Below are 16,517 nucleotides of genomic sequence, written 5' to 3'. Positions count from 1 at the left end.
TCTCCCTCCCTGTATGCATCGCTGCTCCTCACTTCAAGAGGTGAACATCACTTTGGAGCTCTTGGAATCCTGAGCTGCCAGGTAAAAAGTCTGGCTGGCGAGACCATGTGAAGACAGAGATGATCTGAGATTCAGCGAAGGCAAGCCAGCCAACTTTGAGAACAGAGATCACAAACAGATGAGCCCACTCCAGCCATTCCAGCCAGCCTCCAAGCCATTCAAGTGGGGATAAGGCCAGCATGTGGGGTCAGAGCCTGTGAATCGTGTGTCAGGAGGCTGGTGTTCACGCTCCAATACAGCAGACACTCACCCTGCGCAAGGCCTGGTCATTGCACCTGGACTCAGTTTCCCTGTTTGAAAAACCACACTTCATTGCACCATCCCAGCAGGAGACAGCAGGGAGACAGCACTAAAATCCGGAAGGCCCTGAGCACAGCCAGACAAGTGGCTCTTTCTTTCCTTCATTCCCCTCCTCCACTCGTCCATTTAGATAAACCACACCAAAGGGAAAAGGGCTGCAGGCGCCAGTCCAGGGTCACAGCACCAGACACGCACGAGAAGAAGTCATATTGCTCATTCCGGCCCCAACGGCATCGTGAGGATCAGAGACAAGATTCACTGCTGTTCCCTGTCTAAATTTCTGACCCACAGAATCATGAGGAATAATAAAATTATTGTTGTTTTATGCCGCTAAGTTTAGGGTAATTTGTTAATTAGATAACCAAAAACACTCACAAATGAAAATAGTTTGTTTTGCAGTAGTAAAGAGACTACCAACGATTTTGTTTTTATTTAGTTTTTCATTAACGGTGCTATATTAGCCAGTGAAAACCCTATGGATCACAACAGTCTGATCCACCACCGATCACAGGGATGACACAGGACCTGGCGGCATTTCATTCCATTGTGCATGGGGTCACCATGAGTCGATAGTAGCTGAAAGCAAACAACAACAACGTTTTCATGTCTGATAAGCTGTAATGTGTATGGAGATGGATATTGTTATTTGCCTATCCAGCTTCCAATCTCTCTCCCTATTTCCTCAGAAAACTCCCCATTTGGTTTAGGAATCCATCTCTTGCCTATGCAATCATGTGCCTCAGGGGCAGTTGATCACTCCCTCAGCTCCTGGGGGAACTACGACTGGCCGAAGGGTTAGCCCACCTATCAGCCTTGTGAGGGGTTGGTTCCTAACAGGGAAGAGATGGCTCTAGTTCTAAAGTAAAGGAAGAGACTTCCGAAGGCTTCTGGAAAAGTTCTTCTTCACTCTCCCTCAGCCAGACATGAAGCAGGATGCATGGGACCCTAAATGCTAGTGGCAGCCATCTTGTGGCCACAGGACCTAGCAGTCCTTGTTCAAGATCAAGCTCTCTGGAAAAGCCTGGACTCCGTATCTACATGCTGCCTGTACTTGGCAAAATTCAAGTGCTTGTGAGGTTACGCTGCTCATTTTGTTATCATGTAGCTTGCTATTCTTCTTTTACACAGGTGGTGAGAAATAATCACAGAAAGTTCCTGAAATACACAATCTTTATTAACATAACCTTGAAATAGGAAACTTTACTTGTAAGAAAGTATAAAATAGTCAGAAAGAAAATGCCTCATTTTCACAAAAATACCTAAACCACTGTCCTCTGTTTTCAGGAAGCTTTTCTTCAAAGGTGTCAGAGTTCACTACAGTATTTCCAGTAATCCACAGGAAGCTAAACGAACAGCCATTGAAACCAGAATCTGAGGGCTGGACATGAATCTGAAGAGAGATTATTTAATACAGCCTCCTTATTTTACAGATGAGAGAACGGAGACCCATAGAAATTAACTTACTGGTCTGAGGTCATGCATTTTATTAGCTGCGAAGCCACAATTAGAATCATGATTTTCTTATCCAAACTCAACTTGTCAAAAGCTAAATTCATTTTCTCCTTTGCCCCCACTATTTTTCTCTCTGCCCTATGATTCTCCTAGAATCTCATATGCACTCAGCCCAGAGTATTTTTCAACATCGCCTTCCAATTCACTCCTTCTCTTTCTCTGACAACCACACCCCTAGGTGACCAGGACAGTCTCCCTTCTGCACCTGCCACTGGATCATCTAAGCCAGCCTGCCTTTCCTGCCACCTCTGTTCACAGCACCTCCACTTTCCTGGCGTTTAAAGCATGAACGATGGAAGCACCCTAGGTGCCTCCTCCCCTCTGCCTCTCAAACCAAGTGATCAGACGCTGCCCATGTTGCTTCGTGAACACCTCTGGGTGTGTTCCCCCTTCTTCACTACTCCATTGCCTTTGCTCAAGGCATCACCTTGACATCTGTATTAGCTTCCCAAGTCTCCCTGCCTCTAGTCTTCCTAGTCTCTAAACCAGACACCCATCACACCTCAGCCACAGTGGCAAAATCTGATCATGTTCCGGTCTTAGAACCCTTGAATAGCCCCCATCCTCACCATTTGCAACAACAAGAGAGTAACTTCATGTCTCTTCGTCTCTCATGTCCCTGACAATGTCACTGTCCATGTACAGCCACACAAGTTTGCCTACCGCACAACTCCAGGGAGCACTAGTTTCATAGACTACACTACAAATGGTGCCCCTTGGAGACCTGCCCAAAGTCTGTGAGTCCAAACACTTCATATCCTTTCCATGTCTTTTCACTCAAATTTTTCCTGTATTTCTCTCCTATGCCTCTTCCAAACTCCAATTTTTATAATTAACCTTACCCAGTCAACCAGTGGAACCCTGGTGGTACAGTGGTTAAGAGCTCAGGCTGCTAACCAAAAGGTCGACAGTTCAAATCCACCAACCACTGTTTGATGAAAATTGGTCAATCAAACAAAAATTATTTATTGAACACTTACCATGTGCTCACTCCCTAGGGATAAAGTGGTAAATAAATAAGATCCCTGCTTCCAAGGAGCTCTCAGTCTTAGCAGATAGTCACTTACCATGTAGACCAGGGGTCGGCAAACTTTTTCTGCAAAGGGCCAAACAATAAATATTTTGACTTTTTGGGCCATATGGTCTCTGTCACAACTACTCCGCTCTGTCACTCCAGTGTGAAACAGTCATAAATAATACAGAAACAAATGGACATGGCTGTGTTCCAATAAAGCTTTATTTACAAAAACAGGCAGCCGCAGGCGGAGGCAAGGCTCCCAACCACTTCATCCCAGATCAAACCCCTGCCGAGAATTTGCATTTCTAACAAGTTTCCTGCTGATAATTTGCATTTCTACCCCAGATATACCGAATCATTTTAACGAGATCCGCCAGGTGATTCTTATGCATAACTTCCTAGGAACTTGTTAGAAATGTCAGTTCTCAGCAGGGGTTCAAACCAGAAGGAACCAGTCTGAAGCCCTGGCTGGAGGTAGTTTACCAAACCCTGCTGAACTTTCACTGTGAGGTCTGTTCTAATTAATACTATTCCCACGCTGATGTGTCCCTTGGGTTGTAACTGCATCCGCCTTCAGTAAAGGTTAAGTCTTTCCCCACAGGAAAGGTGGGGGAGGACTCTGGGAAGACGAAGGTACCAAGGCTATGGCAGGAGGAGACAAACTCCACAACTATTAGATTACTATAACGAGAAGCAGTAAAATAACGTTACTTAAGAGCCTCAACTATAAAGCCAGGTCTCCCAGCTCTACCTCTTACGAGTTCACATCCCTGTGGTAATAAACTCTCCTCAGCTTCCTCACTGGTTAAATTAGGCAAATAGGTGCTAGTTACCGTCATAAAGGAGTTACAAATTAAATGAATTAATATACAGAAAGTGGAATAGCAAATGATACATCAGAGCTTGCTATTCTTTATCATTCATGCTGTAACTTAATATAAAATTGGCTCTGAACTTACAGGCAGCCCAGGTAAAAGAGGAAGCAGAATTAAATAACACATCTTACTGGTAATAGACTTGCGACTTATACTAATTTGTCGGGAAAGATAAACATCTCTTGCTACTTTATTCTGAGAGAAATTTCTCACGTGGGACATGAGAGCAAGGGATCCTGAATGCCACCATGAGCAACACACTCAGCTCAGAGCCTCAAGCAACGCAGAAGGAGGGCGGCTGGGACGGTGCCCTGCTGCTGCTGCTGCTGTTAGGTGCCGCGGGTTTGATTTTGACAGAGCAGCCCCATGTGACAGAGTAGAGCTGCCCCATGGGGTTTCCTAGGCTGTAATCTTTACTGGAGCAGATTGCCAAGTCTTTCTCCTTCTGAGCCCCTGGGTGGGTTTGAACTGTCAACCTTTTGGTTAGCCAAGGGCTTAACCCTTGTACCACCAGGGCTCCTTAAATTCAAGGAATAATATATGTGCCACCCACAGTCCTCCAGCCCTGACATTCTGTGATTCTGTGTTTTATTATTGCCTTTGCAGAAATGGTAGAGAAAGCTTATCACTAAATATCACCATCTGATTAACAATATCTGGGATTTATACCCTAGCACAAAGAAATACTATGAATTTTTTAAGTGGAATTTTTCTGATGCCTTAGAGTCCTGTATTTTTGTTCAATGGGATGAAAAACCAAAACCATAATTAAAATTAATGAAGAAATTTTAACGTTAAGAATTTGTTTTTAGATCTTAACCTCGGTGTACCTCAGCTCTCAACCGCAAATGGAGCTAATAAGCAGACCCACCTTATAGCAGTGTTGTGTAAGTTAAATGAGTTAACTAAACTGTAAACTTTAATGTAAAGCACAACAGTGCCTGGCACATACACGTTAGCTAAACCTTAGCTACCACTCCTATTATTGTTATTATTATTTGTTTTTACTTAATACTAGACTCCCACACCTACTAAATGTTAAGACCCTCCAGGTTGTGGGCTGTAACACCGCTGGCATTCCACAGAGCCAAGTGCAGGGCGGCATTCAATCAAGGCTTACTGAAGAAATGAACTCTTTGAAACCCCATCTCATAATAAGTTGGTGTTAAAACCCTTATGATAGGAAGGACAACACTCAATACATGGAAGGTCAGCTCAATTGGACTGGACCAAAAGCAAAGAAGTTTCCGGGATAAAATGAATGCTTCAAAGGTCAGCGGAGCAAGGGCGGGGGTTTGGGGACCATGGTTTAAGGGGACTTCTAAGTCATTTGGCAAAATAATTCTATTATGAAAACATTCTGCATCCCACTTTGAAATGTGGCGTCTGGGGTCTTAAATGCTAACAAGCGGCCATCTAAGATGCATCAATTGGTCTCAACCCACCTGAAGCAAAGGACAATGAAGAACACTAAGGTCACACGATAACTAAGAGCCCAAGAGACAGAAAGGGCCACATGAACCAGAGACCTACATCATCCTGAGACCAGAAGAACTAGATGGTGCCCGGCCACAATCGATGACTGCCCTGACAGGGAGCACAACAGAGAACCCCTGAGGGAGCAGGAGATCAGTGGGATGCAGACCCCAAATTCTCATAAAAAGACCAGACTTAACGGTCTGACTGAGACTAGAGGAATCCCGGCGTTCATGGACCCCAAACCTTCTGATGGCACAGGACAGGAACCATTCCCGAAGACAACTCATCAGACATGAAAGGGACTGGACAGTGGGTAGGAGAGAGACGCTGATGAAGAGTGAGCTAATTATATCAGGTGGACACTTGAGACTGCGTTGGCATCTCCTGTCTGGAGGGGGGATGGGAGGATAGAGAGAGTGGGAAGCTGGCAAAATTGTCACGAAAGGAGAGACTGGAAGGGCTGACTCATTAGGGGGAGAGCAAGTGGGAGTACGGAGTAAGGTGTATATAAACTTATATGTGACAGACTGACTTGATTTGTAAACGTTCACTTGAAGATCAATAAAAGTTAATTATAATTAAAAAAAAAAACCCTTATGATAGGATTCTTGTCTTTGATGATTTTACAATCTAACGAGGAAGTCAAGTTTAACAATTTTGAAACACTGAACTCTCCTGTGCCTGGTGTGTAACTCAGAAATAACCAGCGGCCTTTGAGCTGACGGGGACTCCTGGAGGCCCTGCGCGTGTCGGGGTAGAACTGGCTCCGCAGGGTTTTCAGTGGCTGACTTTTCAGAAGCAGACCACCAGGCCTTTCTTCTGCAGCACCTCCGGGTGGATTCGAACCTTTAGCCTTTCAGTTAGCAGCTTAACATTCGCACCACCCGGGGTCTATGGCATATAACTCAGGCCTGATAGATTATGGATTTCAGCTTTCTCATCGCTTTAATGTAAAAATTAGTAAGTTGCTTGAATAGGCCCATCTGCCGGGTTAGTTTCTAGAAACAAAGAAAGTGTTAGTATAGTTTATTTCTCTTTCAAGAAAAAATTTTTAACATCTTGTTTTCACATTGAAAATGAAAACTAAAATTCTTAAATTCTTAGGCTAGTTGTTTGGCTTACTGTAAAAAATTAAATAAATAAATACTGCATGAATACACTAATAATTTAATTCATATTTCGCTTGATTAGAATCATCTTTCTAAGTATTTGCTACACAAGGCAACAAAGGAACATTTCAATATTCTTTAAAATTCCGAATAAGCTTGGAGGGATACCAATACTTCCATTTTCACCCAACTTCACCTCATTTCACTATAGGTCTGACATGTTTTAATGAATTTGCAATACCAACAACTTATACATTTTGGGGGAAAAACTCCTATATCTTAAATGTTACAAAATGGATCACATAAAAATATTTTGTCTCTACCTTTTCTGTATCAAATGTAGAATTGCTGAAAACTTCTATTTAAGAATATAGGTTTTTGTTTTTTTTTTTAAGGTGTCCCAATATATTAGCTTAAGCTTTTGAATAAGTGCGGAGATAAACGATACCAGCACAGAAATCATTTCCCCATACTTAATCATTAGCCCATCTGACTTCAGATGAAGTCTTAAGGTCCTCTTGGTAAAGTAAATGGACTTTATAAACCCTACAAAACTTTTTCTGTGTTCCCTGTTAAAGTTCTTTATTTTAACAACAGACTTCTATGTAATTAATCCCTCAGAGTTTGCCACCACGTAATCTACTCTGTGTACGAACTATTCCATGTGTATTTTTCTGGTAACAAGACCTCTGGAAAAAACAAACAAATAAACAAAGACCAAAAGCAACCACGCACAAGGGGATGAATTGTATGAAATACCACGAGTCTCATTTATCTATGAACCAGGCAACCAGGACAGCAGTTTTCAATCCATCTTACCAAAAATCTGGGAAAACGGGTTTCACTGTGAAAAAAAAAGCTTTCCTTTTGACAGGAAACTGTAATATTTCCTTATTTGGGAGCTCAAGCAATAAGGCAATCATAAATAAATGATGCATAACTAGTGTTGTTCAAGTAGAGAGTTTTTTTTTTTTAAGATTGGACTGCTTCCCATACTTTTTGCCTAATCCCAGAAGTTCAAAAATGAGCTGAGAAAAATTCTTGTGAACTGAAATTCAAACAAAGCAAGGGTTTTATTTTTTTCTTATACTCATTTCATACACGTTAAGCAATGTCCAGGCAAAGGAAAACTACTGTGTATTTATTATTTGAAAAGTATTTTAGAAACTTTCAAAACTTTCATTTTAAAATCGAGCAAAACCCAACTTTTGCAGGGTGAATGGGGGCCACACTCATTCCATAAAAAAGGATTTCCTGCAATAATAGAAACTGGCGTTTTACTCTAAGAAAACAGCGAAATCTGGGAAGAAACTTGAGGATGCCTGAGTTTCCACTGTGGAACAACTTCTGCTGCCCAGTGGGGAGACAGAAAAAAGACAAAAAACAACACACTTGCAGTGGGATGAAAGGAAAGGCAGACAAGCTAGGACTGCACACCTAGAGAGGGGAAACTAGCGGGTCGCCAGCCTGGGGAGAGGACACTGACAGGAGAAGGGTACATATCCCAGGACGGCCCAGGCACACGTCACAGTCACCTGCTGCATCAGAGACAGACCAGGCGGTGTCTGCGTGTGTCTGCGGGAAAAGAGATCAGAGCCCAGCAGACAGGCAGGAAACACAGGGAGGTGCTGGAAGTTGCTGCCACCAGCTGGGCATCGGGCGACTCTGGGGTGACGGATCACCTGCACTTCATAAACTCTGCATTTCCATCAATACGGTAAACAGGTTTGACTCAACTCAACCAGGCTAATTTTGAAGCTGGTAACATTTTAACTAGCAGAAACAGAAATTTTAAGCAATATCTGGAAAATGTAATACATAACTGCTTTTCCTGGTGATTTATACACAGGGGCAAGGTTAAAAGACTTACTCATACGAGACTGTAATGGCAATAAGCAGAGAAAACAAACTTTAAATGCTATTCAAATTTAATATCAGAATTTGTGTTTGCTTAAATCTATGGAAAAACCTTTGACTCAATCATTTCTATTTTTATTAATTTATACCACATATAAACTTGCACATGCATACACACAGATTTGCAGAGGAATGTCCGTAATAGCAAAAGATGAAATATAATTTTAATATCCATCATTAAGGAACCACATCATGGGCTTCTATACACCAGAAAAATGCATGAGGTATATCCATACGGGTTTATATATGGTGCACTAAAGATATATAAAAACTTCTGTACAGCACATTCCATACATTTTACACATAATATGTTATATACAGTATCACATATCAATAACCAAACAAAAACTCATTGCTGTCAAGTCAATTCCAACTCATAGCAACCCTACAGGACGGAGGAGAACTGCCCCATAGAGTTTCCAAGGAGCGCCTAGTGGATTCAAACTGCCAACCTTTTGATTATCAGCCGTAGCATTTATCCACGCCACCAGGATTTCCATTCACATATCAGTATCACATATTAAAAAGGATACATACACATAGAATGTTTCTGGAAAAATACACAGACTGGTTTCTGAGATGTAGAGACTGGGTGGGGAGAAAATATTCTTAATTGTGTATCCTCTGAAACAATTAGAATTATATATATAAAGATAACACGAGAGTTAGGAAAACTTTAATTACTATTCTGTTCATATCACATTTTAAAGAAGCCCTTATAAAAATAGTTTGCAATAGGGTAAAGTCAGTGTTAAGGAGCCCAGTGGCGCAACAGTTAAGCACACAGCTACTAACCAAAAGGTTGGCAGTTTGAGCCTAGGGAGAAAGACCTGGCAATCTGCTCCTGTAAAGATTACCGTCTAGAAAACCCTATGGGGCAGTTCTAGTACGTCACATGGGGTCGCTATGAGTCGAAATTGATTCGACGGCCCACTAACAAAGTAGTGTTAGGGATCAAATACTAAGAGAGATGTCTGTCTATAATCATAAAAAAAGTAAAACCCAGCAGGAATAAATGCTAATAGAAGCAGAAGCGTGGACATCCTGTTAAGCAATGAAGTAAAACTTAGTTTCTGTTTTCACACTGGGTCTGTGTCTCCCGAGGAAACAGGCTGGTTGGTGACTGCACACAGAGATGAGACAAACGTTGGCCATGCCGACTACCTCCCCACAGACACTCATCCACGGAAGTAAGCCCCTCATTTCCTCCTTCACTACAGGAACCATGCATTCAGCCACAGATATTAAGATAATGTATAAAAACCAAACCCGTTGCCGTTGAATCGATTCTGACTCATAGCGATCCTACAGGACAGGAGACAGAGGACAGAGTAGAACTGCCCCATAGGGTTTCCAAGGAACGACAGTGGATTCAACTGCCGACCTTGAGGTTAGCAGCCGTAGCTCTTACCCACTGCACCACTAGAGCTCCATTAAAGGTGAAGCTAGTCAAGTATGGTTGGGGGTGAGAGACAATGTTAAACAGTTTAACAATAACCCACAATCCTTGGACCAACTATCAGAAATATATTTTTGAAAGAAAGATGCTGGACTAAATCAGGTCACTTTGAGAATGTATGAAAATCAGAGTTTCAGCCCATTTATTAAATTTGCCACGCCTGGGCAGCCTTACCACGATAAGCAAATTTCCTTTCCAAAATTGCCAGAATCCTAGATTTATTTTCAACAAAGGCCAAGATGGAACCAAATTAATCAAAACAGCTTCCTGGGGTCAGAAAATCATGCACATTTTACCTCAGCCTAAGCGCCTTGGCTCTGACCATCATCTCGTCCCTAGTCCAGCCTTTTGCTGTTGTTAGTTGCCACCAAGTCGACTCTGACTCACGAAGGGAGGTCCTGTGTGTGCGGAGGATTCTCAAGGCTGTGACCTTCGGAAGCAGGTCGCCCAGCCTGTCTTCCAAGGCCCTCTGGGTAGGTGTGAACCACCAATCTTTGGGCTAGGAGTCCCTAACTGTCCGTGCCACCCAAGGATCCTAGTCCAGACTAGGACTCAAAAAAGCTGGTCAGTTGAGTTTACTGCACTTTTTTTCCCAGCACCTACGCCACAAAAAAAAAAAAAAAAAAAAAACACAGAAACCCACTGCTGTTGAGTGGATTTTGACTCGTAGCAGCCCCATTAGGTTTCCAAGGCTATAAATCTCTACGGAAGCACACTGCCACACCTTCTTCCCCTGGAGTGACTAGTGGGTTCAAACAGCTGACCTTTTGGTCAGCAGCCAAGTGTTTTAACCACTGTGGCACCAGGGCTTCTAACTAGGCCACAGAAACACAAATATCACTACCATACGGGCAATTAAAACCACAAAAAGAACACATGAAATGCTGAGCCCCACATCTGGGTGATGCTGTCACTTGGTCACCCAGGTCCATACAACCAACCTACAGAAGCACTGAGGGAAAGAGCAACAGGGAGAGCATAAGAGCATAATAGATGTTCTCTGTATATTTACTGTCTGGGTCCATTTAACAGGCTCCTCCTAGGAGATAAAAAGGGTCATTTACAGTCCATCCTGTTCTCCTATTGAGGCTTGAATCTAATCGTAGACAGATTTCTCTTTCATTCTGAAAAAGTACATTCCTACCCTAGTCTAGGGAACTGACAACGCTTCTAGGTCAACCTCCCCGATTTAAATCTTTCCCCTAGAGACATTTTCTGTAACAGGGGCATGGAAGGTCAACAGAGCATCCAATTGCATGTACACAGCACATACACCACTGGATAAAGCCAGCGGCTTAGCGTCAGCCCTAGCAGCCTTGAGCCACCGTGAAAGGAAAGCTCCGTACAACCAAAAACATAAAGACAGCTGAAAGGCAGTATTGCCCAGAAAATTCAGTCCCTGATTTAAATAAGCATAACTCCGAGGAGAGTCAGCCATTAGCCCCGTGTGTCTTCCCCTTTGACCATCTATCCTTAGGATCCCTTCCTTTCCTTGCTCCCTTACAAACTGAGAGTGCATCAGCAGAGATGCCCACAAGGGAAGTACCTTCCCCCCATACACAACCGGAATTGGCAGGGAGAGAAAGGAACGGGCTTCTCTACTCTCAGGCACAGCTCCTCCCCTTCTTCCTCAAAGAGCCCTTCTCGCCTCCCAAAATTTGCCCAAGATTCCGTTTTACAACGACCTCTCCTCCAGGGCAGAAATCCTTAAGGAGCAACAACTAGGCGAGGACCGGCTAACTCTTGCACCTCTGTTCCAGGCCCCCAGAAGTTCTTGCCAAGGACCCATCTATCTTCAGGAATTGATACTTTCATTTTCTCTGGATGATGGTACTCGGAAGAAGGAAGAGAGGAGACCCACACGAAAGGAGGTGACCCATTCCATTACCCTTTAAGCGCGTCGTGTCCTCCGCCGCCTCTTCTCTTGGCCCGGCTGGCTCTGGTTTCCTTCATGTTCCCAGCCTCCAAATTCACGTCCGCCCCATGGCTCGTGTAGGACGCTAAGAGTACGGTAAATCCCAGGGCGACCTCCAGCAGCCCCCCTCGCCGCATGGTGCCCAGCGGCCGCGGGCTCACGCCGACTCTTGCTGCGCCCCGGGCTCGGTCCGCGGCCGGCGCTGCGCCCTTAGCGCACCGCGCAGCCGGGGTCCCGCTCTCCCGCCGCCCGCTCCCCGGGCCGGGCTCCTCCCGCCTTCTCCAGGCGCTGCCTCCCACTTCAGGCGGCCCCTGCCAGCTGTAACACAGAGACAAATTCCCGAAACGGGAGAGACATTAAGATCATGGGGATGTTGAAGCCTTGCAGTCCCCATTCTCAAGCCCAACCCGCGCGCTGCCTGCGCGTTAATTTGGGTAGCGAAGACCGTTTGGTCCACAGCTGGCTGAAAAACGCAGGCCCCCGGCGGCGCCGCTCCTGCCGACCCCCCGGCCTCCCGGGCACCGCCCGAATTGCTCGGAGCAAAGTACCCATGTCCCGAACGATCCTAAGCCCCGGGATGAGTTCCCTGGGTTTGTTTTTTTAATGGCACGAATTACGCGCGACGCGCGCTCTGAACGCCCCAGATCCCCAGGCTGTCCTCTCGGCCAAGCCGCCAGGCTGGAAACCCGCCGCGCCGTCCCCGGCCGGCTTCGGGTGCTGCCACCGCCCCCCGAGCATCTGACGCGGAGCCCGGCACCGGGAGCCCGGGGCCAGGAAGCTGTCAGGCAGGGGAGGGCCAGCGCCAGCTGCGGGCGTTCCGGGACGGCCCCTCACCCCAGTCCCTGCCCTCGGCGCAAACGCAAAAGCCTCCGTGGCTGGAGCTCCAACCCCGGTGGCCGCCCGGACCCCAGGCGGGACCCCAGCTGCACCCACTGGAGAGGCGGCGTCTCTGGTTCTCGAGGCGGCGGCGGCAGCTGCTTCCCGGTGCTGGCCGCGGCAGCCGCTGCTGTGCGCCACACGCAGCTGTCCCAGCTGTGGCCGCCTGTCCGCTGTGGCACCCACAGTCTCTGCGGCGGCTCCCGCGGCCCCCTCCTCTCCCCACCTCTTCAAGTATCGTCCGCGCAGCGGTTTCTCGCGAGAGAAATGCTTTTTGAAAAAAAAAAAAAAAAGAAAGACCGAAAAAGAAAATGACACCCCCTCCTACATCCCCCTCTTCACCACCCCACCCGCCGGCCCCATGCATCCTCCCTTTCCACTCCCCTTTGCCAACCACCGCCTCGGCGCTGGGCCTCCCTCGCTCACTGGATTAGAGCGGTGGGAGGAGGCAGAGGTGATCGGTGCTGCCCGGCCGGGGCTTGGGGTCAACCGTGGAGCCCGCTCTGCGGCTGCGATGTCTACAGCCGAGATCAGCCTCTCCGGTGATCTGGGCAGCCTGGCCAGCGCAGGAAGAGGTGCCACCTGCACCAAGAACGCGCGCTGGAGGCGGCAGCCCCGGAGGCCCCGGCCGTCCCGGCGCGGGAGGAGACTGGTCCTTGCTGCCCAGGCCTCCCCGGCGCTGCCTCCCTGCGCCTCTCCTGCCCGGCACCGAGGGGCGGCGGGAGGCCGGGAGGCTAGGGCAGAGCTCGTCGCCGGCCGTGGCTGGCGGGGGCTGAGCTGCAGGCCGGCGGGGGAGAGGGTTCGAGGCGCAGCTCTTCCAAGGCTCACTTGTAGCCACCTAGACTGAATGCAGGATGCTCTGAGCCTGAGTCAGATTCCAACTCAGGGGCCTGTTGTGTGAATGTTGGACTTGGGGCGGCGGCCCTGAAAGGATGGATGTTCTTCTTGCCCAGCCCTCAGCTAAAATTGAGGTTCCTTTGGACGCCCCACCTGACCTCCCCAAATACACACACACACAGAGGGAGAGAGAGAGACAGAACTGCTTCTCCAGGACATGTAAGGCACAGTGAATTAGTGGCTTTGAGGACGTAGTAGTTATCACACCTTTATCGGGTCGCTATGAGCCGGGATCGACTCGATGGCGATGGGTTTGGTTTTTTTGGTTTTATCTGGATAAAGCTTGGTGTTGCCTGCACGCTATTTATGGCTTAAAAACAAAACAAAACAAAATCCGTTGTCATTGAGTCGATTCTGATTCATAGCAACCCTATAGGAGAGTAGAATTGCCCTATAGGGTTTCAAAGGAGCACCTGGTGGATTTGAACTGCTGACTTTTTGGCTAGCAGCCATAGCACTCAACCACTACAGCAGCAGGGTTTTAGCACCTTGGGCCCTAGCTGCTGGAACTACAGACCACCCCAGAAAATCTCTGTGTGGCGGTCACCAGCTGTCAAGCCAGAAACAAGAGTTCAAGAGAAACAGGGAGGCTGGGGAGGCATCCTGTTCAAGGTTTCCTTATTGAAGTATTGGTGGCCAGATAAGATGTTATAGAGACTACAGCAAGTTGTTCAACTTCTGTCAAATCTGTCCAGTCACAAAATGGGAATAAAAATGTCCACACACAGAATTAAAACAGTAACGATGAAGTTGCTGAACGTTATGATAGGTGAAGTTGAAAACAGTGAAGTTATGGGAAACACCAGCAGATTTAAAGTCGCAGACCTGTAAGTATGTGTGGTCTAGTTTAAGATCTCACCTACAAAAAATCTCAAATCTCTCAGCAGACTCATTAACTGGAGCCTTGGTTACACACACCAGTTGAGTGAAGAAGACCATTCGTTCACTACGTACCCAGCACTGACTACATACCAAGTAGCCCCAGCGATGCTGTGGCTAAGCACTTGCCTGCTAATCAAAAGCTGCCAGAAAAAGACGTGGCCTTTGGCTTCCATAAAGGCTACAGCCTTGGAAACCAACCCTATGGGGCAGTTCTATTCTGTCCTACAGGGTTGATGTGAGTCGGGATCAACTCAAAGGTAATGGGTGGGGTTGGGAACTGTGTACCATTTGGCGCACGGTTGAACCAGGCTCATTGGTGAGCAAGGCAAAAACGTTTCTTCTATCGGGCAGCAGGCAGTCTACAAGGAAAGGCAGACTGAAAACAAATAATTGCCCAGGTGTTAAGTGTGAAAAAGGAGAAGTGCTGGGTGATTAGTTGGAGGTAATATAACAGGGGGACTTGACATAGGTTGCAGCTGATCAAGGAAGGATTCCCTGAGAAAGTGACATTTAACCTAAGTTCAAACACATGACTAAACTTCACTTAGGGAGTGGTTCTCAACCCTGGCTACACAGTAGAATGACCTGAGGAGCTTAAAAAAGATTCTGACTCCAGGATCCAACCCCCAGATGTTCTGATTTAAATGATATGGAGTACAGCCCTGATGTGGGTATTTTTTTAAAGATCCCCAGGTAGGAGGCAGGGCGGTATTTTAAAAAGCTGCCGACTGAGGTAGAAACAAGGGGGTTGTTGAGTTAGGAAAAGGATCTGAGTAGAGATACCATTTGTCAAGAAGAAGAAATGTTATTGGAGGTCCAAAAAAGCATGGTCCTGTCCACTAATTCTTTGGGTTTTTCTGCACCTGCAGGGGAGCCTGGGAACTCTGCCTGCTTTCTTGCACTCCAGCGATGTGTATGACACTCCGGACTCCTCCCTCTTGGAATTCTCCTCAGCTACATGTTGAATGCAGCAACCCAACACAGGCCTTATAAAAAGCTGTTCCCCAAGAAGCAAGGAGCAAATCCTGGTGCCCTGCAAGTCCCCCATTCAGCACATCTGGACATTTCTATTACTCCTAACTCCACCCTCACCTGCCTTCCAGGGTTTCAGCTCCAAGGGAGGGGTTTAGATTGAACACTTGCCTTTAGCCTTTGCCTTTTTTCTTCTCTCTTTGACTTGGCCTCTTCCTCCAGTAGAGGAAATACTTTTTGCTTCCTCTGTGTATTGGATGAAAGCTATAGGCTATATACTCTTCTTTGGGCAATTAAGTCCAAAAGAAGGGGAAAAAAAACCTAATTACTGAGAGGGAAAATGCATTTTTAAATACATAATAAATATCTCCATTATCTAGGCAATCAACGTGTATTAGATCAGCATGATGTTGCTGTTAGCTGCCTTTGAGCTGGCTCCAGCTCATGGCCACCTCATGGATAACAGAACAAAACTTTGCCCGGTCCTGCACCATCTTCATGATCTTTGATATATCTGAGCCCATTAGAGTGGCTGTGGAAACCCTGGCGGCATAGTGGTTAAGTTTGACAGTTGTAACCAAAAGGTCAGCAGTTCAAACCCACCAGGAGCTCCTTGGAAACTCTATGGGGCAGTTCTACTCTGTCCTATAGGGTCCCTACAAGTTGGAATTGACTTGACGGTAACAGGTTTGGCTTTTTTGGTTTTATACTGGCTATAGGGTTGCTCTGAGTCAGAACCAACGCGACAGCAATGGGTTTTTGTTTTGTTTTGTTTATAGTGGCTATTGTGTCAATCCATCTTGTTTCCCTCATTTTCATTGACCCTCTACTTTACCAAACATGATGCTCTTTTCTAGTGATTGGGTCTTTCCTAATGACATGTCCATGGTAAGCAAAATAAAGTCTCACCATCCTTGCTTCTAAGGAGCATTCTGGTTGTATTTTCTTCATTCTTCTAGTATATTCAATATTCGTCACCAATATGACAATTCAAATGCATCAATTTTTCCTCTGTCCTCTTTTTCATTGTTCAGCTTTCAAATGCATATGAGGTAATTGAAAACACCATAGCTTAGTCATCATCAAAGTTATATCTTTGCCTTTAAGATTTTCGAGAGCCGGCAGAGCCAAGATGGCAGAATAGACAGACACTTCCAGTGAGCCCTCTTTACAACAAAGAGCCAAAAAAGCAAGTGAAATAAGTATATTTATGACAAGCTAGGAGCCCTGAGCATCAAAGGCAAGC

The 16,517-nt window shown here is 46.0% G+C and overlaps 1 protein-coding gene and 1 long non-coding RNA gene across 2 annotated transcripts in view; one reads left to right on the top strand and one right to left on the bottom strand.

Moving 5' to 3' along the window:
• Positions 1-12,693, bottom strand: part of FBN1 (fibrillin 1) — a 299,714-nt gene extending 287,021 nt beyond the window's left edge. The window contains exons 1-2 of the mRNA XM_010599670.2: positions 12,578-12,693; positions 11,618-11,962 (exon numbers count right to left, since the gene is read on the bottom strand). Of these exons, the coding sequence (XP_010597972.2) occupies positions 11,618-11,781 (164 nt within the window). The 5' untranslated portion in view covers positions 11,782-11,962; positions 12,578-12,693. The remainder of the gene's footprint in view (positions 1-11,617; positions 11,963-12,577) is intronic.
• On the top strand, positions 11,208-16,193 carry LOC104846857 (uncharacterized). The gene is made up of 3 exons (XR_776021.3): positions 11,208-11,600; positions 14,305-14,556; positions 15,169-16,193. It is a non-coding gene; the product is annotated as an uncharacterized LOC104846857 (long non-coding RNA).
• Positions 16,194-16,517: the final 324 nt, after the last annotated feature.

The sequence above is a fragment of the Loxodonta africana genome, chromosome 10 (genome assembly GCF_030014295.1).
Source record: "Loxodonta africana isolate mLoxAfr1 chromosome 10, mLoxAfr1.hap2, whole genome shotgun sequence".
NCBI classification, from domain to species: Eukaryota; Metazoa; Chordata; class Mammalia; order Proboscidea; family Elephantidae; genus Loxodonta; species Loxodonta africana.
This window is presented reverse-complemented; position numbering and strand designations above follow the sequence as displayed.